The sequence below is a fragment of the Echinococcus granulosus genome, assembly GCF_000524195.1.
Source record: "Echinococcus granulosus chromosome Unknown EG_S00028, whole genome shotgun sequence".
Lineage (NCBI taxonomy): Eukaryota > Metazoa > Platyhelminthes > Cestoda > Cyclophyllidea > Taeniidae > Echinococcus > Echinococcus granulosus.
The window spans coordinates 277,168-303,195 of record NW_020170408.1 but is presented as its reverse complement, the minus strand read 5'-3'; the positions used below and the strand labels follow the sequence as shown (position 1 = coordinate 303,195).

Below are 26,028 nucleotides of genomic sequence, written 5' to 3'. Positions count from 1 at the left end.
CCGCTCTTCTTTTGTTTTATTGAAGGCAGCTTAAGCAGCCCATTCACCAGTCATCCCCACCTGCACTCGTCCTTTACGATTACCGCTTCAGTTGTGAGGAATTTGGAGCCGTCGCTTTTTCAGGTCTTATTTGCCCACAGTCTTCCAAGTCCGTTGGTACGATGGCAATAAACCATATTCCCCCGCGACCTTTCATATCAGCATGAAAGTAGCCACAATGATGGCCTATGGAAGGACGACAATGCCATCGGCATTGTTGAAGGCGCAAACCGACAAGGAGGGGCCTAATCCCCTTCTTTCCAATTGAGTCATTGTAATTAAATACTTAGGCAGAAAAGCGTTAAGGCACGCAGTAGTAACATTCATTGTCTTTTGATACAACCTTAAGCGCTGAATTTTTCAATGATGCTGCGCCAAATCGCCAATTACCATTTTAACTTTAGGTGGAGTTCAGTGACATCCATGGTGACTCAAGATTTTAGTTAGTTTCTAAATGAGCTACCTTACAGAAGTTTGTATTTAACTTGTACATACGGCAAGTTGATTTTGCTAGCAAATAAACACCAAAAAGATGCTTCTGCCATTGCTTTATTTTCAAGAAAAGAATACCATTGGCGAAATCGATAATGCGCGGATTAATGAAATTGTTTCTCGCGTTGTTTTTAAAATCATTTAACGTATTTTCTGTGATTATACTTATGAATAGCAATTTGATATTTTGTTTAACTGGCTCTTAAATTTTCGCAAATCGTCCTTTTACTCCTCGGTGGGGACTTCGCGCCGTGATAATAACCTTCCAACTTTTCCATGAATTAATACTTCGCCCTCTTAGAGCATCAGGAGTGGTGAGGGGAGGACTCAAAGCGTTGAAATTCCTAACACTATTGCTCCGCTATTATTGGAGGGCAAGCCTCGTAGATCCCCCCTTCCCTGGTACTTGTATTCTTAGAATGCCCGGGTTGATTCGACTTTGACATGTTTATTAGGATAAATAAATGGCGGGAAGTAAGTACAAAACCCCTCTCCTGGTTGCAGGACGTTGACGCCTCAGTCACGAGGTTGGATTTGTGTCGCTGCCTCCTCTCTGAAAGAAACATTAAAACAATATAAGTATTACGCATCCTCCTCGTCCTTTCTGCACCGTCCCCGGTGCTGCCACTTATGAGCTCCTCTCGAAGTTGCCATTCGGTAGTTTTCGGTCCTCCGTAAGGGTGTAATTCTCATCTTCATGTCCAACCGGTGGTGGTCCTTTGTAGGTACGCAGTTGTGCGTTGTGAACGTAGTAGTTTGTGGGTGAGAGCGTCTCTACTACTTGAAATGGGTCCTTGCTCCATGGGTAATGGAAGTTGTGGTGTATTCCAGGTGGGGGAACCAGCCTGTAAATTTGCTCTAAGTCTTCTCGGTAGACCTTCGGCCGGCTGTTTTTCGTAATATTTCTTCTGTCTGATATGAGACAGTCGTAAATGTTTACGTTCGATGTCAAAAGTTTTTCTTATGCCTTCTTTCAGCCACAGTATGTACTCTGGAACATTGCTGGCTGCTTCGTCGGTGTTTGGCAGGAAGATGCCGGAAGGTACTCTCATTTCACGAGCTGTGAGCATCTTGAACGGAGGAACGCCCGTTGCCTTGTGGACCGTAGCCTTGTATGTGAGAATGACACGTCCCAGGCTTAAATCCCAGTCATCTAGTTGTGCATCTGTAGGGAAGACCTTTAGTAGTCGTAGTAGTCGATTCGTTCCTTCCACCTGGCTGTTGCCTTCCAGATGTTCAGGTGTCACGCATGTCTTTGTGATCTGGCAGGTCTTACATAGTTTAGTGATCTCTATGAACGGATTCAGGCACTCCATGCTAGCAAATTCAATCTGCTGAAGCAACCGTTCCAGTGTCTTGTGGCTTCATCGGTTCTGCCTCAGTCACTACCATAACCAGAATATATCAGTTTCCTCTCCTGGTGGGCAGTGGAGGACCTATAATGTCTATACCTACTCTTTTTCCCCTGGGGAGTCGGTGGGCATAGGTTGTAAAGGTGCGGTGGCTGTGGGTTGAGGTCTTTTGAAACCGCTGCAAGTTGTACGGGTGAAGGTGGAAGTCCAGTACATCTGGGATGAGCGGAGGCTACCAATATCTTTTGCTCGAGGCGTCAAGCACTTTCCTTTCACCCATGTGGCTGAGTTGCTTGTGTAACTCTCGCAGAACTGTTTGCACTAATGAGCCAGGAGCTACTAGAAGCTTAGAAGTCTGGACACCTTCTTGGTACCATCAAATCTTTTCCCCCGGAGAGAGTTTCAACCACTCTTGCCAAATCCGTCTAGCTGCCTTGCCAGTCGACGTCATCTCTTCCGATGTAGGCTTATGCGAGGATGCCAGGAACTTCTTGTATATCAGAGCTGTGTCAGGAGCGGTGCTCTGCATATTTCTTTAATGCTGTTTGGCAGGGTCGCTCACAAATGTGGTGCGCATCATAACGTTTCCTGTTTCTGTTGCAGTCGGTCTGTGGGATAGTCCATGCCCTTTTCCTTTTCGGTATTAGCCTGTAAAATCATATTGTTGCAGCTCTTCGTACCAGAGTACAACTGAACGAGCGATATCCTTCATTGCTCGGTCCTAATAATGAACTTCCCCCTATAAGGTAATGTCTGAAGTGTGGAACCATTATTTTACCGAGTCTGGTACTCTCGTAGGCGATGCCATGTTCCCTTCCCTTTTTGCCCCTTTGTGAGAGTACACCGCCCACAGCCGCGTCGCTCGTATCCGCCGTATCCAGTTTAAACGGTGGAGCGCTCGATTCGAAGTTTGGCAATGCTAGGATCGGAGTGGAGCAGAGCATTCGCTTCTGTTCTTTAAACGCTTCATTATGCTCTTTCTCCCACTTGAAATTCTTCTTCGCCTGCTTTTCGGTTTATTTATGTAGCGGGTTGGTGAAATTACCAAAACCTTTCAACGAAACGCCGGTAGTAATTTGCCAAACCTAGGAAACTGCGGAGCTCCATCTGGTGTGTTGGTGTAGGCCATGCCCTCACCTGTTGTACACGGTCTTCGGTGACTGCTATCCCATCCGACGAGACTGCATGTTCCACAAGGGTGACCGAGCGTTGCAGGAAATGGCACTTCTTCGGATTTAAGGTTAACCCTGCGTCTCGTAGGCGATCCAACGCTAGTTCTAGGTTGGCGTTATGCTCTCGAATATCTCCACCAAAAACGAGACTGTCGTCAAGATAGATTATGCGACGCTTTGGTGATAGGCCAATCAGAGCTATTTGCATTTGTCGTTAAAAGGTGGCCGCTGCGTCACAGAGTCCAAAGGGCATGGTTTGGAACTCATAATGTCTGTCTGGCAATATGAAAGCTGTCCTCCCTCGGTCTCATTCTGCCACTTCCACTTGCCACTATCTAGACTTCAAGTCTTAGGTGGAGAAACACTACGATCCATGTAAGGAGTCTAGTGCGTCATTAATGTGAGGTAGGAGGAATGCATCCTTCTTGTTTACAGCGTTCCACTTCCTAAAGTCGATGCAAAACCGCAGACTACCGTTATTTTACTTTTTCAGAGCAATTAAGGAGGCCCATGGTGACTTAGATGGCTTCATAACCTCGTCGCAAAGCGTCTCTTCAACCAGACGGTTTACTTCTGCTAGCACGGGTGGTGGAATACGTCTGGACGGTTGTCAGATATGTCTAGCATCGCCGGTGTCAACAGGATGCTTGATGATATTTTTTCTTTCCAGCTTGGCACCCTACCGCGAGAAGATGCCTGCATGTTTAAGTTGGAGCTCAGGGGGTTCTTTTTTATCATTGTTGGAAATGTGGGTCAGCTACGCATAAAGGTCATCCAGATTGTTCGTGGAAATGGCTGCAGCTTCAAAAAGGGCGTTGTAGATGTCATCTACATCATCTTTCGGTAGCAAAGTGTCTACTTTGGCCTTGGTTACTCAGTGATTGGAAAAGATTCCCTCTGTAAAGTTCAGGACGGCTTTGGTGTAGCGTAGGAAATCAGCACCAAGTATCACGTCCCAATCCGCATATAACAATGGTAACCATTTGGGAGCACACAGGAACGAGTAAAGGAAGGCTTCCCTGGTCTAGGGCATAGCGCAGGGAGACACGAGGTGAGGGTGTTGACTTTTGCCACTTTTGAGGCTTCTGGTAGATCAGGGTCGCCTGGAGTTCCTGTCGCTTCTTGATTTCGAGGTTGACCAGTTGTCTGAGCAAGGTAGTCCTTATGTCACGGGGCTTCTCAACCACAGTGAGAGGTCGTACTCCGTGTCTGAACTCGACCGTTACCCAGTTGGCGACCTTGTTCTGAGGGCAGCCACTGAAAGCACGTTCTGCCAGTTGTTGAAGGTTCTTAGTATACTCTTCGTCGTCCTTGTTAGCCTTCTGGGAACGGAGAAAGAAAACTATGGCGAGGGTTTGCTCTTCCCAATTGATGACCAGTTAAGCCAACATATAGCAGCATTGTTCAATGTCGATATCGTGAGTGATGCCAGCGTCAATTGCAACCAAAAATAAATCACAGGTGAAAGTGAGGAAATTGAATGTAATCTTTGGCACTGAGGATAGCGACAGAGGTTGAATTTAGTAATTTTCATTTAGCCTTTGAAATTCATGTCATGTCCGAAAGAGGAGAGGTCCACCGGTGATGCCACTAGTGCAAAATGAGGCTCGTTAACCTTCTTTTCCCTGATTTTTATGCTCTTAGAGCACCCATCTTGATTCGACACTGACATATTTATTAGGATAAGTAAGTGGTGGGAAGCAGGTACGAGTTTGGGGTTGCAGGACGTTGCCGCCTCAGTCACGAGGTTGAGTTCGTGTCGCTGCCTCCTCTCTGATTGGAACACTGAAACAATATAAGCATGACAATTACATCTTAGCTCACTTTAGCTACCGATATTTCCTGGCAGAGGTATGAGTATTTACGACATCGAGGGAAACACGGAATGCTGCTTCCGTAGCAGCGAAAGGTGATCCAGTACAACTCCTAGCTATTCTCATATTCATGACTCATCTTCAAGCTTTTGCATCACAGGGTGGATAAACGTGCGCTGGTTCTTCGATTGAAGATTTGGAAGGGCGTCCCTAATTGGCAATCATCAAGAAGACTAGGGCAAAAAAAACCAATCTTAGAATCATATTTTTTTATAAGTGTTAACAGTAAAAGTATTTTATGCGTGGCCACTTCTGTGCCATTTGTGTTTCTTAGTAGCTGCATAAATCGGAAAAGAATGGCTAAGTAAATCGTGAACAAGGGTTCATAAAGTAAGGTGTTTGTAATGCGCACAATTCCAAAACCGGTTTATTAATAAATTTTTTGCAAACAAACTTAATACTTAGCCTACACTTAGCAATTTAGATACAAATATTTTGTTCAAATCAGTTTCTGGAGAAGCGGAGCTTCAACGGCTTGAGTCGGCGCTATTACCGGAGTGGGTGCTTCGTTTAGTTCTATGTAGGTATTTATGCTGTTTTATTTATGATATTGTTGCAAGGAATCGTTGACTGTGGGCTTTTGCAATTTATTTTTCCCTCCAGTTAGGTATTATGCTGGTAACTTCTGGCTTGGAGGATTTGTGCTTGTGCTTAAAAATTTGGTAACAAACTCCGAGAGAATAGTGCCCTTTATTTGTTAACTCTGTTCCTTTGTTCTACATATGGCATTTGAAAACACCTTTTTGATCTAGAACATTGTAGTGCAACCATTTAGACTGTCGCCAAACATTTGGAATGGTACCCATTGTTCTCATGGGTCCATCTGGTTGTGGTAAATCGACTATCGCCTTTCTTTTACAAAGCAAACTCCATTGCACTTTCATTGAGGGTGATGTTCTTCATCCTAATCATAACATCTCTAAAATGTCCTCTGGTGTGCCTTTAACCGACGAAGACCGGCTACCGTGGCTAGAACGTATCCACTCTGCAATTACAGAAGCCAGACTGTATTCACAGTCCACTCCTGTTATCGTCACTTGCTCTGCACTGAAACGACAATATCGAGAGGTGCTTACTCGTCCACCGAACACGGATATTCTCTTCATATTTCTTGAGGCACCACGAGACGTTCTGGAAGCACGGGTTTGTCAGCGAGAAGGTCATTTCCTCCCGCCAAGTATTGTTCAGAGTCAGTTGGAAACCCTGGAAGTACCGAGTGTGGGGATGGAGAGCTTTTTAACGGTCGATGCGACCCTTCAGCCTGGTGAAATAGTTGCAAAGATATTGGGGAAATTGGGGCTCACTCAATAGATTCCTTATTTTTTACCGTAATATTTTCGTGATACTCTTGTTTTCATTGATTTTTTGCGAGCAAAACATTCTCGTTATTTGTAATTTCCTATTTCTTAGCATTAGGTTTTAATCAATTTGTACTTATTGAATCAAGTAGTCTTCAGTCCCTTGATGTTTGTTCTTAACAAGAATTGAGTCCGGGGAAGGGTTGCTGTAAAACGTTGAATGAATCCGCCCCCATAGATACCCTTTCACCGGGGTGGTGGTTGCTGAGGCGGGCGCTTGGATTAAAAGGGAATGCAGCCTCAGACGGGGCATGAAGTGAGTCGGTCCTATATCATTCCCCGACACTTGATTCGACGGACGAAATGCGTCAAGACCTGTGGATCTCATTGGACTGGGAGGCATTCACATGTGACCTCCGATTCTGTCCCACGGTTAATCGAAACTCACACGCTGTCGGCATATTTGACATGCGGTAATCAGCAAGAATCCATGACGTCGACATCCCGGAAAGAGGTGTCATATGCCACGAGTCGTGCTCACCAAGTCAACTTGAGTCGCCTTTTATTTCTGGTTTTACAGCCATTTTTACGCCTATTTTTGGTTCTTTTGCGCTCTCGCCTTTTTATTAAGCGGTTGGCGGCTGTTAAAGCCTTGGTCTTTCCTTAAATTTCATACTTTCTGCCAATTTTAAGGAGAAAATATGGACAATAATGGTTTTAATAATTAGCATCAGTGATTACGGTACGCGACCTTACATAGTCAAAAATGCAATTTATTGTATTAATTTAGCTCAAACGATGCTATTGGGTTGGCTCCTAACTGCTCAATTTGCCTTCATGTTAGTTTATTTCCCATGGAAACATGCCAGTGAAAACTCAATAGTGTTATTTCCTATGTTTATGTGAGCATATCTTTGTCCTAAAAATTGGTGTAGTTAGCCTCAATTCACGAATAAATGTATGTCATCCCTATACTTCAAAATTTTTACTGCCTTTATCTCTTTTTCAATTGAGGACTTCTAAAACCTTAGAATACTGTGCAAGACCATTTAACAAAAATTAGTCTTTCGCGCATTTATTTCTAAAACTCCTTCATCTTTGATGCCAAACCTTTAATGACTTTCAAAATTAGGAAAGTATTTTTGCAATGGACACGCATATTGCCCCAGGTTTAGTGGGCGGTAGGAACAGAAATTGGTGGAATATCAGAGCCGATTTATTGTTTCCGTGCGTACGTCGTTCACATCTGTACATAGTGTTTTTTTTAATCAAATAAAAGGAAATGTCATTCACCTTCCCCTGTCATGGCAAAAACCGGGCGAATAGAGGATAATTTGGCAATAAACGGACAACACTTGCGATAGAAAACACGTAATCGAGGGTTTGAGGGAAGGCAGAATGGGAAAAGTGAGTACAAGAATCCAGTGCCGAGAGTAGAGAGAGGAGGCCCAGGGTTGAAGACATCACACCCATCTGAAGTGTCTGTCTCTGTTGTTTTTTTTCTCCGATCGGTTGCATTGCGATGATGGTTCAAATAGCCCACATTTCACAGAAAACAAGTTATACGAAAAAATTAATTTAGAGGGCCTCTACATTGTCATTAGAACGCCGTAAAGACTCCGCCTGCTTGTAGTCTGTCAAGGCTTTCATAAGTTTCAGTAGGGTCTTGTAGCTTGACATCACCACCATGAAGAGTGACTAAAAGGGCAAGAAAAAAATCATAGACATATATTCTTGTCATTTTTTATTTGCACAATAGCAAGCCGGGTAAACTTAGGTCCTGAAAACTCAAGGATTAACTTCGAAAATCTGCATATGAAACCAACTTCAATCCCATCCTCATTGCTTGTCAGTACTCCTAAGAAGAAATTCTTGCTTCTCGTACAATCGGTATCACCTGGATCGGTTAAAAGGCCAATTTGCTTGTATCCCCCCTTGGCATCTGCGACACCCACTTTACTTGCTTGAAGGTGGTTGCTGACACGTCAAACATCTGCCGTCACCTCTCTGGCTAGTCGTGTCTCTATTCGATTGGATATCAAGGGCGATTGGGATTTGCCTTTGCAAGGTAATTACAAGTGATGGGTTTGATGGTCAGAATAAGGATGTTAAGCGATGTAAAATTTTGGCCTCCCGAGGCGCACACTTTTGACTCGCATCACTCGCGGTGTGGAAGAACACTCTGCATTGTGGTGCCTTCTATCAACCTGTTTGGACACTAGCGACCCCGGTATGTAAGATCACTCTCACAATTCCCAACATAATTGCCCAGACAAGGGTAAAATGACATTTGGTTAGGCAAATGGGCTAATTTAATGCTACTTTTTGGGTGTTAGTAGGATCTCACCTCTTCCTGTTTTTGTCAACTGCATTTTAAAACAGTACATACAAAAAATAGTTTTGCACCTTTATCCAAAAATAGTTTTTTCATTCAACAAATTATTTTCCCGTGCAACAGCTTGGGGCAGTGGAGCATTTCAGTCACGAAAGATGCAGAAAATCTTCCCAACAATTTCAAGTCAAATTCATGAAGCAATCCACGCTTTTGTGGAACGCCCTTACTCAGAAAACACACTCCTATTAAAAGCAGCAAAAAATGACTTTTTGGAGTAGACTGAGGCACTTAACAACTGAGATGGTTGTTCCACACGAAGGCACTAGGTCCTACACACTCCGAGTCTTCGCCCAAGCTCTAATACGCAGTCCACTATGAGGAAGGGCGATCTTCACATGTGAAGGGGAGCGCAGAGATGCTACAGACCTGACCGAATAATCATGCTGTCAAATGGAAGTAGACGTGACAGCAATTGGAAAGCTTGCCTAGTTAATTGTCCAAGAAAATAAATCACTTTACGGCAGATAGTCAAGTGCGAAAAAAGGCGTGGAAATACCAGAAATTCTAGCGATTTAGAAAAGGTTTAAAGAGGTAAACCTTTCGGCACAAATTCATAAAAATGTCAAATTGATGCAAGACAATTTCATACGTTTCACCAGCGCCACATATGTGTGACGGCAGTTCTGGACTGGCGTTTTGATAAATGATTCCATCAAATCATGCGTGTCGCCATACACAACAAACAGGCAGACAGACTAACTGTCATGCAGGTGTGTGATCAGGCAAGACATTTGTACACCAACCTTCTTTCGGACAACGTATCTATCATTGGTTTATTCTTTAAACGATCTACTCAGAAATTTACAATTCCACTTTGCCCTGCAGCCCACACCAATCACGTTACCCCACACAACACCTTTAGAACATTCATCGCTTTACCCTCAGAGGAATGCCTTGAGGTGTGTGCATGAGTGGCTGACCACAGACGAAGTTGTTTACCCGCTGAAGTCCAAGCCGCAAACACTGCATGAGTTTTTTCATCCACCACACGCAAGACCACTCATAGGTGTGCTAAAAAATTTTTTCTCTAATTCATACTAGCAAATTTGCGAGATACACTAAGGACTAATAAAAAAAAGTCCTGACCTTGTAAGGCAGTCGATTATCCTACACCGCAAAACTTCTCCGTAAGGAGGAGCGATTATTGGCTGGGCTGGGAGCAATCGAAGGAGGAAGAGAGGGGGAGGAGGGAAGGGATGTACTGCTTCACTGCATACTTTACATTCTTGTGGTATTTCTCCGGGTGATGCTTATCATCCCACCCTAATGACATGACAGGCGAAAGCGAATAGGCAGTTAAGAAGTAAAAGTGAGATAAGAGTGGAAGTGGTCGGAGCTTGGTGTTTACATGGATGCTATAGGCAAGACACACGGTAGAATTAAAATTCACTAAAGTTTATGTTAATTCTTTCACTCAGAAATATGGATTATTTTAGTGATTCCTACAGCTATTTATTCTCGAGGAACAGGTGTAGCAGGCTTATTCGGTTCCATTATACATTGGTTAAAGTGTTTTTGAGCTCTTCTGCGTCCTTGTAATTTTGTTAAGTGCGGGTAAATAACACATTTGTTTAAATGCCTTTTTGAGGTGCTAAAGGCGTAGATTTGACCAGAGTTATAACTGAGGAGGTCCTGATCCCCGAGAAGATGGTAGAGGGAAGGGGAATACTTTGATTTTCCAATTCTGAGGAACCTTGCGGAAATGCAAAGCTGAATGCACGGTGCCCACATCTAACCGATCTCATCAAGTTGGAAAATAAATGAACAAAGTTATTACATTGCGATGATTAAAGAAGGATAAAAATGGCCGAATTGAATTCCACGTTATCGATAAATACTCTCGTGGTTCATACGAATTTAATCCGAATGGTTTTAATTTTCAAGCTTCTAGAAACTCAAAAACCGGAAGCAAAGGATTGAAATATAGAAATAAAAAAGGGATCGGTAAAATGCTGAAATAATGGCCTTGACTTTTTTGTTTGAACCCGTGTTACTGTTGATGCAAGCTTTTCTTCTTGAGCGAATCCCCGGCTCCCACTTTTTCCCTACATTTTGCCTATAAAACGTAATTTTTCAACACTGCTATAATTTTTTCAACGATTTTAGAGAAGTTTTCGATCTTTCGGATGACATAGCTTTTTCTAGCGATCCTCGCGCGTGGCGTTTTGCAAAGCTCTTCTTCACGAATATGGTTTTTCTTGTTCCACTGGGACTTGCATTGAGTCGAACTTCGTGTACAAATTCACCGGAATTCACCTTGGTAATTTAAAATAAGGTACGCTATTCAATTCAAACATGAGATGCAAATATTTAATCAAGCGTGCGTGATCCTAGAGTGTTGCTTGAACAAAGAAAAAGACGTAAACGGATAAAAGGAGATGGGACGGAGCTCTGTACAAATCATAGATTTTTTTTGGATTTTACTTAAGAGTATTTCCCAATTAGGGGGGAATGTTTCCAAAACTAATGAATTAGGTGGCAAAAATAGTCTGGCTTGCTACATATTTTATGAGCTAACAGTCATTTTTCTGTAGCCAAAGGCAAGTGGTTGTAATTGATGAATAAAATTTGCTTTTAATACTCATTCGAGGCATTTATGACACAGTGGTTACTCTGGCGGAAGCTGCGGTACTGAACCCACGCGTCACAAACACATAACACGGTTTCCTTAACAAATCGCGTCGCAAATACACGTTAACTTTTAAGCAAAAAAATAAGCGGGTTTAAGTATCACATTACAGTGGCATATCCGCTGATGTCACACCATGATGATGGAACGTCTGGAATGCGAAAAGCGAGTTTTCCGGTAACTTGGACACTTAAGCTGGACTACTTTCTCTTCTTTCCCCTCAGGTTAGGTTGGGGTAGACGGCCAAAAGGGAATTGCAGGCTCCTGCGATCCTCCCTTTCGTTAATTACGCGTAAGACGTCGCCGAAATGCCTGTCCACAATGCAAGCAACGTCTCGTCGTTTACGAGTTGGAAGTACTGTAAACGACCGGATAGCAACTTCACTTTTAGCCTTTTCAAATGTCACGTCAAGAGCAAAGGAGATCGAAAAAGAGCCGCACCGAGAGGTTATGTTGTGTACTTTCATAATGGCCCCAATTTTAGCTATACGTCAAATATATTTCTTTATAAAAGCCTCAAACTACTTTAGTAATTGCTTAATTAAAATACATCAAAGAAATATTTTGGGGAATTCCCCCGATTTGATGGTATCTACCATTAAAAATAATAGGTATTTCAGCAACCTATCAGTAGCATGATCCATTTCAAATGGATTGAAATGCCGGAAATAAAAGAAAATAATTTGTTCCCCTTTTTTGATGGATTAACGAAAAAGATGGTGAGGAAGGAGGGAATCAACCATTAAATCCCATTTAGCTTTAATGTTAACCCTTTGGTTCCTAGGTCCGTCAACCCCCTCCCACACCCAGTTAAGGTAAAAGGACTTGTCGCGGTTGCGTCCCTTGTGGCTACTGCTTTTTGATTAAGTCACTCTCCGAACAATAACAAGAAGGTGACCTTATTGAAGGAACAACGTTTGTTGTAGAAACCCGCAGGAACGTCATATAGGCTTGTCATGAGTTGAAGCGACCTCATGTCTGCTTAAAAGGTGCTCTTGGCAAACGGCTTATTTACACCGATACATTATTCGCTGGTGGAATTGGTGGCCATCTCGCTGAATGGGCGCCCGGTGCGTGTTGATGGGCTACCGGTCCGTTTATAAGGCAATAGCGGATTGGGACGAAATGTGGTGGCTTTAAAGGTGACTCAAATTTAGCTTCGGTGGTAGAGATAAAGAAAATCCGATGCAAAGGTACAAGTATTCTGCTTCCAAGTAGCCCAGAGAGAGCCTCTAGAGGAAATGTGGGGATTCAAGTGTTAAGACTAAAATGTCATAGTTGGCATGAGCGATGGTGACATAGCGCCTTCCTACCGCCACTTCTACGGAGAGAGATAGACAGAGAAGACTACTGGTTTATGTACGCTATGTCTATATCTCACTACTTTCGGACGGGCGGACGGGTTTGAGATGAAGCACGATTTTCGTACTCTAACTTTCCTCTAACAAACGAGTCTAGCACGGGTTATCCTCACTGCCGCACCTCATCCCACTCCACATCGCAAATCTGCAAGAAGCTGTGCGTGGATGTGTGGCAGACCGTAGACGAAGTTGTTTACCTGCTAAAGGCCAAATCAGGAATACCGCACAAGTTTTCTCCACCTACCGCATGCAAAACCACTCAAAGGCGTGCTAGGAAAGTCCTCTCCTACTTTTGAAAGAGGCTGAACAGTTTTACAAAGCTACACACGACGATACACCGCTAAACTTCTCCGGGCTTTGGTTGGGATTGAAGAATTTGAGGGGGGGAGAGAGGATTGGAGAAATACCGCTCCCTTCGCCATTCCTTTCCTCTGCTATTTCTCAAATACGATGCTTAGTCACCCCATTTCGACAAGTCACGCGAAAGTAAACAAGCAGTCGGAAACAAAATTGAGGCAGGAGTGAAGGTGGTTTGCTAGAAAGGAGGTTCAAGGGTTAACTTTGGGACCTGCATTTCATTAATTCATTTCCAAAAAGTAAAATAATATAACCAACTTTTCTAGCACAAATTTATTGATCAATTTTCTTTTAAAATAAATTATAATTTGTCTAAGTTAATAAATTATGCGCCTTAACCTACTTTTATATCAAGCGACCCCTTCAGTATCTTCTCATTCTGCCAGCCAATCACATCACTTACAAATCGCACCCATCTGATTGGTCAATGCGCATGACCAAAAGCGTCAACTGTTTAAGAGGTTTTTTTCCAACAATAAAGAAAGTTATTAAATAGTTATTTATAAAATTGATATTCGCTTAAATATGCCGTTTTTTTTTGTCGTTTCCGGCTTTTTGACACATTCGGGTCAATGTTCCTGGGGTGTCAGGTTTATCCCCTACACAACCTCTTTTTAAAAGACTTAATTAGCAATATTGCTAGCCAGACTCTGGCCATTTATAACCACTGTGTAGTATAAATTAACTTCCATATCTCGGTCAGCACTTACCAGACCAACATCGACCAGTATTGCTCCACCCAGTGCACAGCCGTAAAGGGAACCAGCCGTTTTAATCTAAGGAGAAGAAAACGAAATGCGGGGAAAAAATTAAAAAGAGTAGGGAAAGAAAGGAGGGACTGCGCTTAAACCTTACCGCGGAGCAGAAGATTTTGAATCTGGCCTGCGTTTTTATGGTCTCCTGCACGTTCCAGTTGGGTGGGTATTTCCAAGGCTGAATGTATATCCCTAAAGGGGATAAAAAGCCATACACTGGTCCATAAAATCCTCCCTTTCGTCAGTATTTGAGGAAAAAGGTGGAAATATGTAAACCGATTTCGGCGCATTCACACTGAAAAACCCTACGAGAAAACTCGCCTAGTTCGGCATCTTTCTCCTCTTTTTTGGAAGGGGAGGGGGGTAAGAAAGAAGGAGAATAATATACACTTTTTCATCCCTATCTACGTACTACAAGGTTTATCGCCAAAGGTTGTAAAAAATGGCAAAACAGCCAAATAGTGTCAGAGAATGTCAATTCAGTATCATCTGATTTTGGGTTGAGAAATTAGGTCCCAAATTTTTTGGGGGTGAATTGTGAGAAATTGTAGGACAATTTTCGTGAGTTTTAAGCGTCTGGACTGTTTCCTTGACCCCCTCAAACCTCCAAACCTTAAGAGATTAGAGTCAAAGGCGACCTTCTCCTTTTCCAGGTATTGACACACATCTGATTGGACTGTCAAATCGTGAACCAAGCAAAACTTACCTGCATGAGACTTTACCGCCCTCTCGGACAGCCTACAGATCTTAAGTGTGCATGGCTGATTCAGTATGTGTCTCTCTTTTGATCTGAACGCTGCTGTTGACCCTTGTTAGGGCCTCTAACCAGAGGGCATTGCACGAGCCTCGTCATCTTTCCCAGCTTTAGCACAACACTATTTTGACAGTCTTGGTAGTCCTCCTATTTGTGTCCAACGCCATTCCATTCCTCCGGCCCCTAAGTCAATCCACGGGACGTAGTCCCCATCGATGTAACGTTGCTTCACGCTCTTGAGTAAGTGGATGTTAAACAAATCAAAAACTAGACTCCTTCAAGCCATGTGGTGGTACTTCATCCGATTTTACTGGCAGCTTTAGTCATTTTATCATCATAAATACATTCTTTTGTAGTTTGCAGATCGTCCGTCGCAACGCGTCAATTCCATCCCACGAGTGCCATGGCTCTTGACATAGCAACGTAGAACTTGTACAGAAGCATTTGAGGTCGACCGTCAATGTGGCTTCAATGCACTGGACGATTACGTATGGAGGAATCTTCTACGGCTATTGGTAGCCTTCTTGGACTTGCCAACGACACGCGCGCATCAGCATTTTGGACAAGCCATGGTGGAAACTGCCTTTTAAGGTAAAAGTTCATCAGTCCCGTCTTGACTTAAACACCCTTTTTACTGTTAGTATGATTATTACTAGATGGAATGGAACGAAGTTATTGACGAGAACATTAAATTTCAAGTCAAAAGGGAAAGTTAAACGTCGATGGAGGGGAGGGGAACGATACCTCTGTTTTGCCTACGCAACCAATGCCAAGGAAGTGCAGGCACATATCCCGAGTGGGACAATTTTTTCCCCTTAACATTACAAGGAAGACAACTTGAAAAATATTTGTCTCCGAAAAAAATCGACTTGTTCGAGATGAGCGAAGATTTTGAGCTCAAGTGGAAGGGATAATAATAGTAATAATAATAATAATAATAATAATAATAATAATGATGATGATGATGAGATGAGGAGGAGGAGGAGGAGGAGGAGGAGGAGGAGGAGGAGGAGGAGGAGGAGGAGGAAGATAAGGAGTAATAGAAGCAGGAATAGGAGGGGGAAGAAAGGGCAAGGGGGATGGAATGAGCTAAAGCACTACCTCTCTGCCCTCCATATCAGCCAAAGCGCGCATTCACTCTACCGTCTGGTTTGGAGGTAACGTGGTGTTTATGCGTGTGTGTGTGGTGGGGGTTACTGTTATTTTATCATCGGAAGACCAAATAAGCAGCCAGTAGTACCGGACATCGTTTTGACCTCACTTTAGTTTGCCCAACTGCTTGCAGTTCACTTCCCATTGGATCACAAAAGAGTCGAATGCTGCTTCCACGCGATGATGTCATGGGTAGCTTGGAGGGTGAAGGAACATCACCTTCCAGGGATAGCGAAGGAGGAGGAGAGTTAAAGAGGGTAAAGAAGGCGTAGAATGTAAAGAGAGGTGGAGTCTCCTCACTGTCTATATACTAGACATTCTGCCGACTGATTGACCAACGTAGGAGACTTCTCGGAACGACCTAGTCGTTCTTCTCCACTTTCCATTTTTTTAGAAATTGAGGAGGCGCACAAATGCGCCTCTACAGTGGACGGCTTACGCAAGTTACACTGTCCCTTGGATATGAGGTGATGCAGACCTTCAAACTGTTGGATGTGGAGGTGAGTGGGTCCTTTTGGAGAGGTTTGATTCGCTCCGCGTTCCCAATAGACAACTCAAAATACCATCTTTGTCACCCCCAATCACCAACGAATTCCACTTTTACCACCAATTAATTTAAAATGATCAATTTAATATATAAATCTTTTTCTAAATAAAAAAGAGAATAAACCTCTTACCCAAGAGAGGATGGAAAAACGCCTCTCCGACGCAAATAATTTGTCGCGTGGCTGATTTGAGCTGCGCGACTTTGGACGATAAATTAGACCAACGCCACCCGAGGCCTGGATACGGATTCAATCCAAATTCTTCTTACCCGCCTGTCCCCGCTCCCCGAAAAAAAATATCTAAGTAAATTCACCCCTTCTTCTGTCTAGCTAGACATGCGATTCCACCCTCTTTTTCCCTATTCCCTAATAGAAGGCACGGACTAAGTAAAAACTGCGCATTGAAGGCGTGTGGATGTTGCCTGGCAACCATCAACCATGATGCAATTTATAAAGAAAAATGTTTTTCTTTTTTACTCAAATAATGATGATTTGATGCTTGTTTAAATATCTAGTAAATCAGGTAGGCACTTCTCACTCTCTCCAACCTGTACTTCCCCACTTCCTTCTGCGGAGTGATGAGATATCGTGCGTGACCTCAGAGAGAATTTGAGAGGATACTTCAGTAAAAGTGACAAACTCTGTGAAGCCGCATGAACAAATGTCCTGACCTCGTGGGCAATTTAATCAGCTTCAACGTTACAGAAGGAAAGAATGCATAGGACTCGCCGCCGATACTTTCATGAGGGCTCATGAGCGTCATGGACAAATGGTAACTTCACCCCTCCACTTGAGGGAAGTGGGGCCTCAGGTGAATGACGGACCACGCGCGTGGCAAAGGGGTCTTTGAGTTGCCTCTGAGCAACCGTTTTCGTGGGCAACGATCAACACATCAGTTGGAATCGGCGACGATTATAGCCCAACCTCAAGCTCTGGGGTTCCAGTCCATAAAGAAGGACGAAACCTCGGTTGCGGCAAACCGACAAGGTTAAATGTATCCTCATCTCCATGGAAAGTAATGACTATCTTCCTTAGCTGTGGCCACTAGTGAATGAGTTGAACTGGACGAGGGGGCCGGGGGGAATTAGGGATGATGACCGGCGCAAGGGGAAGGAGATTTCGCAGAATCTTCAGTTCCCGACCCTCCTGTCTCGACTAATGACTCTGGTGCCTCTCTACGTGACTGATTGCTCCTCCCATTCAGAGGTCTTATTCCACATCTGGAGGTAGCTTCCCAAGTCTTCCTCGAAGGTTTCAGGGAAGAGACCTCATTTCTAGCTGGCTGAGTATAGTCAGACAAAACATCACAGCTCTGCACCATGACTGAAAACTGTTGGACAGAATGCAAGCTTATTAGTTTTTCAGCATTGTTTACAGCCGAAACCTTAAAAAAAAAAAAAAAAAAAAACTTTTGTACCCCAAGATTTTGATTCAACTCGACCCTACAGCTGAAATTGATCCATGAGGGATTAGAACTAAACATTAATTACCGGCTTGTCATTCAATTTACTTCACTAAAATGAAGAAAATATCTTTTAACCCTTCAAAAAGAACAAGTTCATTGTTTATACTAGGAGGTCTCGTCACGCGCTGCATTCAGCAACGAAAATAAACAAAAGCTTGTAGGTGGAAATTTTACCCTTGATAATGTTGAAAACAAAGCATTACAAACCTTAAAAAGAAAATCGCCCAAAAATTACTTTTTTTATCAAGTGGTCGGACGTTAACTTTGAGAATGCCCTATGTTGCAATAAATTTGTTTCTGGTTCCAACTAGCTTAATTATTTAGTAGCAACCACTTTCTCCGTCATTGCTGAGTAATGCGCAGGTGTTTTCCTAAAAATAAAGATGACTTTTCCGCAAAATTTACGAACTATATGTTTTATCCTACAGTATGCCTACTTTAAATTTAAAATCCTGGCATTGAATAATTCTAATAGGGACGTTGGAGAAAAAAGGACACTAAGAGTTGTTTAATTCTCGGTCCTTTTTTGTAAAATTTACTGAAAACCCTCCTTATTCATTAAATTTACTCTACGTGACTTTATGGCCGGCTTCTGAATCAAGGATAAAATCCACTAAAAGGAAACAACTTTCTTATAATTAATTATTACGAACATAACTTTCTGAAAAATTGATTCATCTACTAAGGCATCCAATAGGAATAAACAAGAATATACAACTGAAAATATTTATCCATTTATAAGGGCAAAAATAAAGCATTGTTAACATGGTAAAAATTGTATTTAATGAAGTTCCTAAGCCCAGTGCCATTCCTTTAAAAAGCAGGCCAGTGTTTATTCGCTTCATTACTGGCTTCAGTTTATTTATTTGGGTGGTCTCCTATATGCCCGCTATTTTAAGGCATTTCATGAGTTTACTCCAGAAAGTTATTTACATCTTCATAAATGTGACTTTTTCAACTTTTTTTTAAAGAAAATACGAAGTATTGTTTTAACATTCACTTTACTCATCGCCCTTTACTGGTCAACTGCCTTAGTTCCCGACTTGTGAGATCCAATTTTATACTTCCTTCAATTTTTTAAATAAGTTCTTCTTAAATTTTAAATGTCGTTGGTAAATTACTACAAAGAGAATACTCTTAAATACATAAAAAGAACGTTAAAGCATTTTTACGCGATGAAGAAGTGCCACTCCGACAGGGAGTTTTCACCTCTGCAGTTGGGGAAATGCCCAAACCACCGCACCTACCATAGGAGGTAAGATTGAAGACATAGTAGAAGGGTTCGCTTCGTCCAATGCCAAACTGCGCCACGAGGGATTCATTTGCTTTGGCCAGTACCGGTGGAACTCCACCACCAAAAGATAATCCAGCAGGTGGAGGTACGGGTAGACTTTGCCTCCCATAGGCTGGATCATAGCGTGGACGTTCAGGGGGTCGATAGCCAGGTTCCTCCCAAAAGGGTCGCAGCGGAATGTTGCTCTGATGGAAGCCGGGCCTCCGAACACCGGGACCGGTGTAGACTCCTGCCAACTCGTGTTCACACACACTGGCAATCATGCACCAGGCCACATTAGGCACCGCCAGAAGGAGAGAGAGCAACAGCCAAAAGAAGAGGATGAGGAAGGTTGTCCACAGGAACTGCATCCATTAAAGAAGAATGCGAAAGCCGTGGTAAGTGACAAGAGGTTTCTTTGAACTGGAGGGAAGAAGTTGGGTAACTGTGTACCATTAACACATATTCAATACAGACTCATCAAACCTAGAGTAGACGACTTGTCAATTGCTTAATAGCTGGGATTTTGCTCCCCTATTAGGCACACCTGTCACCGAAGAAGGATACTTGTTCCCGAGCACATACACTTCGCCATTCACGGTGAATAAGGAAAAAGTTTCCCCTTCTCCGTCTCTCAAGCAGCAGCTTAACTCCACAGTGCTAAATCCCACGCTAAACTGCATGAAGTTTTGACCCATTTTTGACAGGAGTGTTCGAATGCCATCCGTTGACCTTGAAACCTTACACTCACAGAAAAGAGAGGTCATAGACAGAATTGCATGCAAACGGAAAAGTTCTCGAAAATTTCAGTCTTTTAGACACTCCATGATTTGTGCCTGCGGCCTACGCCTTCCAAACCTCCCGCTCCCGCCGTTTGGGAGGCCATGCACGGTACAACAAACCGTTAATAGTGAATTATCCTTCCATTCAGCAAGGCTTACAAAGATTTTTGATAAGACCCGAGGCAAAACGAAATTTATTTGTGATCGACGTGTTTTAAAGCAACTGCCTTGAAATTATTTAGAAAAAAACCTCTTTTCTTTATTTGACAAAAATTAGCAAAGAAATTAAAGTTGATGATTGGCTAAAGCAGTTACTTTTGAGTAGCTTGTATTGCAAAAAATTTAGTCCCTGCTTTTTTTTTAATTATGGCCAATTTTTTGACGTCATGGAATGTACGAGAGAAAAAGACATTTCACTTTGAAATTCCGACTTTGTAGTGGGAACTCTTTTACTACCGCTTCTTTAGATCCTGAACGTTACTGGAGGAAGCATGAGTAACACCGACTTTCACAGTGACACTCAAGTTTTAATTCTTGCCTGAAAACGATTTTTAAAATGATTTCTTTTATAAAAACAACGCACAGTGTCGGAGACCACACAGATGTGTGCGATTCTCTGATTGGTGGATTTATTACGACCTGAAATCTAATTGGTTAGGAAATTTTGCCATTGTACTTCTACATGGGGCATTATTAGCATTTTAAACGATAAATATTCCTCTTTTTTAACAAAAATGCTCCACAAGATTGAAAAAAGGTAGAAAATAACTAATAAGAATTCAAGGAGTTTTCCTTGTGAAATATGCAAGTACAGGGTCTGCGTTGACTAAATTGCGGATGACAAAATTTTTGTGCAAGAAGGCCACTTTGACTTTGATATTGGCATTCAGTAAAAAAATGGCACATAAGCAATAAATGTGATAAAATGGATAAATGATGTTTACTGACTGATGACTTTATATGGCTTGAAATATAATTGATCAACAATTAGCCATGCTCTGATTGGTCAGTTTTAAATGAAGAGCTCAATCACTCAGGCATTAAATCTCTCATTATTCCGGGAAGAAAATGCTTTAAAAGAATGGAAATAGAAGTCAGGAAAACAATAATGCCCCTATAAACAGCTTTCCTTGTCCAAAGAATACAGTGCGTTGACTGAATTTGTTGCCCCTACGAGGTCGTGAATAGCGCGATACAACCCTTCCGCATGTAAACACATTTGCCCTGGCAGCACCTATTTGCATTATCAGAAAGCATTTGACAACAATAAAGCCAATTGTTTTTTTTAGAGGACAAAGTAGCAGCCTCGTTTACATCGCAGTGAAGTTTTAGCCTAGCTGCTAATGTTCTGCAACTCCTATTTATGTTACCGATGACAGGACTTTTCCTTTTAACCCTTGGGAAGTAGCATTATCACCAGCGTGGGCGTTGATGAGCTCTGTAGGTAACCCAGTTGTCCAAGGACTTCTAATGTGTCTCGCTCTCTCTCTCTCTCTGTGTGTGTGTGTGTTATTGTGTGGAGACGGAGAAAGTGGCGAGGAATCTTAAGAGCTGCTCGGCGTTTCTGATTAGTTCAGACATATTGCTAAAAAGTGACTATCAAAGGAGGTTCTTCTGATCACTACACTCGCCCAGTAGGCAACAAACGTTTAGACGCTAGTGTTAATCACTACACAAACCCTGTCATGGCCAGGGGTTGCGGTTCATTGTTGCTGGTAGATGATTTATTGATGCCCAGTCTGCTACTTAGGCGATGCCTGGGGAGTATCACGCACCCTCAACACCGACACGGCTACTTTCAAGCCGCATGACTCACTTATGAATGAACATACAAAGAAAAACTTCGTCCTTTTGAGAATATCTGCCATTTAGCCTTCACACTACATCAACGCGATGGTTTCAGTCCAGCAGGCATTGAAGACAGAAGACGGCAACAACTGCTGCCACGGGGAACTTACGTGATTATTTAGTTAAAATCACCACCGAGGATTAATGCCGCGGCACGTACAGGATTCGAGCTTGTCAGCTTCAAGAAGAAAGTTCGCCGCGTTTCCAAGGCCGCCGATACCTCTCATCAAGTTGAGAAAAAGTGCCGTAGCAGAGACCACCTTTCGAAAGGTATCCAAACCTCCCTTCAGCTACGTCCCAAGTGATCAATGGAGCAAATGGTTTACATCTTTATCAATTTTCCCCCTTACGATACAAACTTATTCAGTCGCCTTATACTACTAGCAGAGACTTGAGTAGACACAACTCCTATTAGAGGCACGATATTTTTGACTAGACAGCTCCTCTTTTACAACGACTAGAATACAAAAACTGCGGCCATTTTCAAGTCTAGGTGCTTGAATCACCTTGTCAAGAGTGTGGCAAAAAGGTCACACTGGTAGAGGCATTATCAAAGTCAAAGCACGGGCGTCATAAATTTTCAAAGTAGGATAGGAAGGAAGTAAACAAAGTGATGGAGAAATTGATGTTTGTGTTGTTACCGACCTCAGTAAATGGCGCATGGTGAAAGGGATCCAAAGCAAAATATTTCAATCAAAAATGCCGAGAAAACTCCAGCCTAACTGGGTTGGTTCATAAGTTATGAAGCTTTCTGGCCAGTCTAGGAAGAGTAACCAAGAAGAGCAACATAGGCAAGGTTTAAAGGAAAAAGTTGAGGCAGTTTGAATAAGACTATTAACTTAATTGTCAAACTTTTTACCCTCCTTTACGCTGCACTTTCCACCTTCCGCTGGCACATTACTTAGACGACCTCTTCCCCGCAGGCAACGATTTTAACCCACAAGTAAGACTTTAAGCGCCGTTTTAGTACAATTTAAAAAACCTCAAAGTGTAAACTAGAGGACTCATAAATTGGCGCTGAAGAGAGCTTCAAAATCACTGCTAAGGATTCGTGATCTTTTGCTTAAAGTATCCCACTCTAGAGTTTCGAATTCTGGCATCGATATCACTCTGACTGCTTCTAATTGCCCTTCACCTAGGGCAAACTAAAAACTCATTTTTTCTGATTTTGTATCCTATTAATCGACTCATTAACTTGCCAAACGCGGGAAGCTAATAAGTTCCCCTTAAAAGTATGCACAAAGGTACCCCGATTGCCACCGAAAACTGTGCCTGATGGTCATAAGAAGCAGAATACCGCATAAAAAACTGGCCATTGAAATAAACTAGCGTTGTTAGCTTTCCAGTAAATAATAAATTAACAAAAACACTACCAAGTTACCCGATTGGTCTCAAAAGCTACTGACACATATCTAATGCGTCTAGAATGATGGCAAAAAATGCATCGCTAATTTAATGGCCAGTGAGTAAATTTCTTTAAAATAAAAATTATTTAAAATATATTTAAGAAAAAATTCATTTAGTATTATACTCGGCCAGCTATTGGCTATTTCGTGAGCCAATCAGAATTAAAAAGCAGCCCTGCTACTAGAGCCATCGCCACCAGTTGAGAGTGCCAGTGAGTACAACCCACGATAGAAAGTTGGAGATTTGCCCATTCTAATGGAGACTTTGCAAGGGTAATTCGCCTCGAAAGCTGGTTGAACCCAAATGGAATGCTGGCTAGTCTGCGCCAATCAGATTGAGGTAAACTCCTCCTCACCACGAGTACAGTCAACCTACGCAGCCAATCAGAAGGTCGGAATTGGGTACAATTTAAAGGCTGCTAATGAAACCCATATGCTAGTGGCAAAGTGAATGAGTGACTTCCTAATTGCTGATATTTCATTTTCTTCCCATAAAAACTGAGACCATCATTAACAGAAGTCAGAATAGTAAAAGTGATTGAGTGCAGTAATTTCTAGGCAGAATAAGGAAAATAAGCAAGATTTGCATTGCAAAAATAAAGGATTGGGCTTTTGCCTAAAAGAGTTAAAGAGTGATTAGAAAGTTTCTGGCGGTGTCCTTGTTCCGACCAACTGTTTACCCCAGCTAACTAGCTGTCAAACTATCTAACTATGACATTATTTCTCATTCCCGGGAAAGAAAGGCTTTGGAGATGCTGTTTCATGTAGGCAAGATTTGACAAATGGAAAGCCGAGAAGTTGCTGTTTACGGGAAGTGGTCTACCGGATGAAAAAGAGAAGCAACTCTTGAAAGAGATTTGGTTGGAGATTAAACATTTCCAGTCCAAACTGGACATAGGAGAGAAAAAGAGGAAAGAGAATAGAAAGCTGTCATTTGAAGTTGTTATCAAGTGGCAAAGAAACGCAACAGTTTGACAACTTTCTTGCTCAGCTGTGCGTCAAAATACCCGAGCACTTGCAAGTAGTATGTGCTAGCCTATACTTCTACATCTTAGTACGAATTCGGGGCGACGTGGGGGCGCTGTGCGGTCTTTCGTCGTAAGCAAGTGTGTCTAGACTGCTTCAGCAGACGGATTTCTTCCTTTAATCAAAAATTAAGCAAATACAGGGACCAAAAAATATCTTTTTAAGGCCACAACTTATTAAATTTTATACCTCCGGCCCAATTAGCTACACTTAAACAATTATTGTGACGTTTGCTGCCATCACCACCGCCATTGCTGCGAGCGTCGCTTCAGAGACCTAAACACATCCATATCTGCTTAAAAATTTGACATGGCGGTAAATAAACAAAAAACTTGTTATCATGCTTATAAATTTTTCGGAAAACAAATGAAAAAGCCCCTATGTTCGGCAAATTTTTTTCCACCTTCGTAAACTTTCAGGTCAACTCACCACCCACTTGTTGACAAGATGACTTTCAGTTTAGACAAACAAAGGAGTCGCTTTACATTCACGCGTCCGAAGTTTTAGTTTTATCTACTTTAGCTACCATTTTACCAATTCGGGGGCTGCAATGATTACCTCCATTACAAAGAGTGCCCATGTGGGAAATATTGCAGCAGCCAATCGCATTTGTCACAGCGGGCCACCGGCCAATCGGTAGGTCTCTCCAGCGGGTGGTTTTTGAAGGCCTTTTTGTCAGGGCCTAAATAAAACCGTCCTTACCTGCAAAAAGCTAAAGCCCTTAGCACTGCGGCAGTCCAAAATTAAAGAGCCATAAAAGTGGCAACTGATTATGGTCTATTTTTAGGAGGAGTACCAAAATTAATGGGCATTAGGGGCTAGTAATGTCGCTACCTTGGTAACCCATTATTTGGGATTTCACAGCTGCCTCTTTGAATTATATGTTGTAGCCGAAAAAGTTCATGCAAATGCATGGAGTCTAGTCTCGGATTGGAGAAGAAGTAGGAAGAGGACGCAGAAATGGTGCAGATAATTTCATCCAATTACATGGTGATACCTATTGGACGCGCATCTATTTGGTTAATCGGACAAGCTTTTGCCTTTGTAAAAGAGAAGAGAGAAAGATAGAAAGAACGAATATGTCTCAACGTGATGCATCGTCACCACAGAGTAATTCATTCTCAGAGATCGATTTGCTAGACTTTTCGTCAGAAATTGATCTGTCATCACACCACCTCTAAAAGGTTCCACAGGCTGTGCAAGCAGCCTCCCCTACAACGCCATTCGTGAGGCAGGAGATAACTTCGAATCATGCCTGCCGAGTTTTATTGGCCATTTGTTGCGTTGGTAGGAGGAGGAGGCTATGTGGAATGCTCGCGCATATTTAAAGGCAAGGAGGTCACCCCCCTACGCTGAAATCATGTGAGTAGTACCTCCTCAACTGTCCTAAAAAGTGATTAAAATTTCCATAGGACTGGTTCCCCTATCGATGGGTTGCTAATAGGCAGACAGGTGGACTTACGAATGCTGCAGTTTTGCGTCCACCCATAACACAGCCCTCTTCAAGAACTCGGTGATGCCTTCCACGAGTTCGTTTGCTCACCACGATGGCAAAGGAGAGCATCATAATGGCAAAGTAGACCACCACAGCACATACCAATAACTCGGCTACTTGTAGATACCACATCCTAAAAGCACGAAAATGACATTTCACTACCAAGCCAACAACCAATGTCATCCAACCATCTATCTATTCTACTTTATACCGCATAAGTTTGTCCAGAAAACAAGAGGCAATTAGGCATGTTTTTATCGCAGCAAGTGACTGCTTTAGGGGCGGCTCTGCTTTTTTCTACCACCCTATTTGTGTTTTTTTACCTCGGACACAAATGCTTGTCTCCACTTTGTGAAGGAACGAATTTCTTCTTCTACTCTTTCTGTTTACCCATTGCAAAGGCTTGGCAGGACACATTTTGGTGTTATTCATCTAGCTCAAAGGGTGTTCAAGAAATATTAGTTATTAAAAAGGGCCAAATTTTACCATATTAATGATTTGCAAGTGCAATGCTTAACATACAGCTTAAACATTTAAAGGACAGGCTTTAAAAAGCAG

General features: G+C 42.5%; 4 protein-coding genes across 4 annotated transcripts in view; 2 read left to right on the top strand and 2 right to left on the bottom strand. All coding sequences in view use genetic code 11, as the record gives it.

Annotated features, from left to right (window-relative positions):
* EGR_04468 (E3 ubiquitin-protein ligase HUWE1) overlaps nucleotides 1–307 on the top strand; it is a gene marked incomplete at both ends in the record, with an annotated part of 15,403 nt that extends 15,096 nt beyond the window's left edge. Inside the window, one exon of the mRNA XM_024493717.1 lies at nucleotides 124–307. Within this exon, the coding sequence (XP_024351831.1) occupies nucleotides 124–307 (184 nt within the window). The remainder of the gene's footprint in view (nucleotides 1–123) is intronic.
* An 852-nt stretch (nucleotides 308–1,159) lies between these two features.
* EGR_04467 (Retrovirus-related Pol polyprotein) lies at nucleotides 1,160–5,001 on the bottom strand (the record flags this gene model as incomplete). Its single annotated transcript, XM_024493716.1, has 7 exons — nucleotides 1,160–1,439; nucleotides 1,522–1,822; nucleotides 1,987–2,061; nucleotides 2,662–2,890; nucleotides 3,021–3,230; nucleotides 4,051–4,377; nucleotides 4,921–5,001. The coding sequence occupies 7 exons, from the start codon at nucleotides 4,999–5,001 to the stop codon at nucleotides 1,160–1,162; spliced, it is 1,503 nt and encodes a 500-aa protein (XP_024351830.1).
* A 723-nt stretch (nucleotides 5,002–5,724) lies between these two features.
* On the top strand, nucleotides 5,725–6,240 carry EGR_04466 (Thermosensitive gluconokinase; the record flags this gene model as incomplete). Its single annotated transcript, XM_024493715.1, has 1 exon — nucleotides 5,725–6,240. One exon carries the CDS (start codon nucleotides 5,725–5,727, stop codon nucleotides 6,238–6,240), a length of 516 nt encoding a protein of 171 aa, XP_024351829.1.
* Nucleotides 6,241–7,805: 1,565 nt separating this feature from the next.
* EGR_04465 (myelin proteolipid-related protein) lies at nucleotides 7,806–25,602 on the bottom strand (the record flags this gene model as incomplete). The annotated part of the gene is made up of 5 exons (XM_024493714.1): nucleotides 7,806–7,925; nucleotides 13,680–13,745; nucleotides 13,825–13,916; nucleotides 18,888–19,278; nucleotides 25,438–25,602. The coding sequence occupies 5 exons, from the start codon at nucleotides 25,600–25,602 to the stop codon at nucleotides 7,806–7,808; spliced, it is 834 nt and encodes a 277-aa protein (XP_024351828.1).
* Nucleotides 25,603–26,028: the final 426 nt, after the last annotated feature.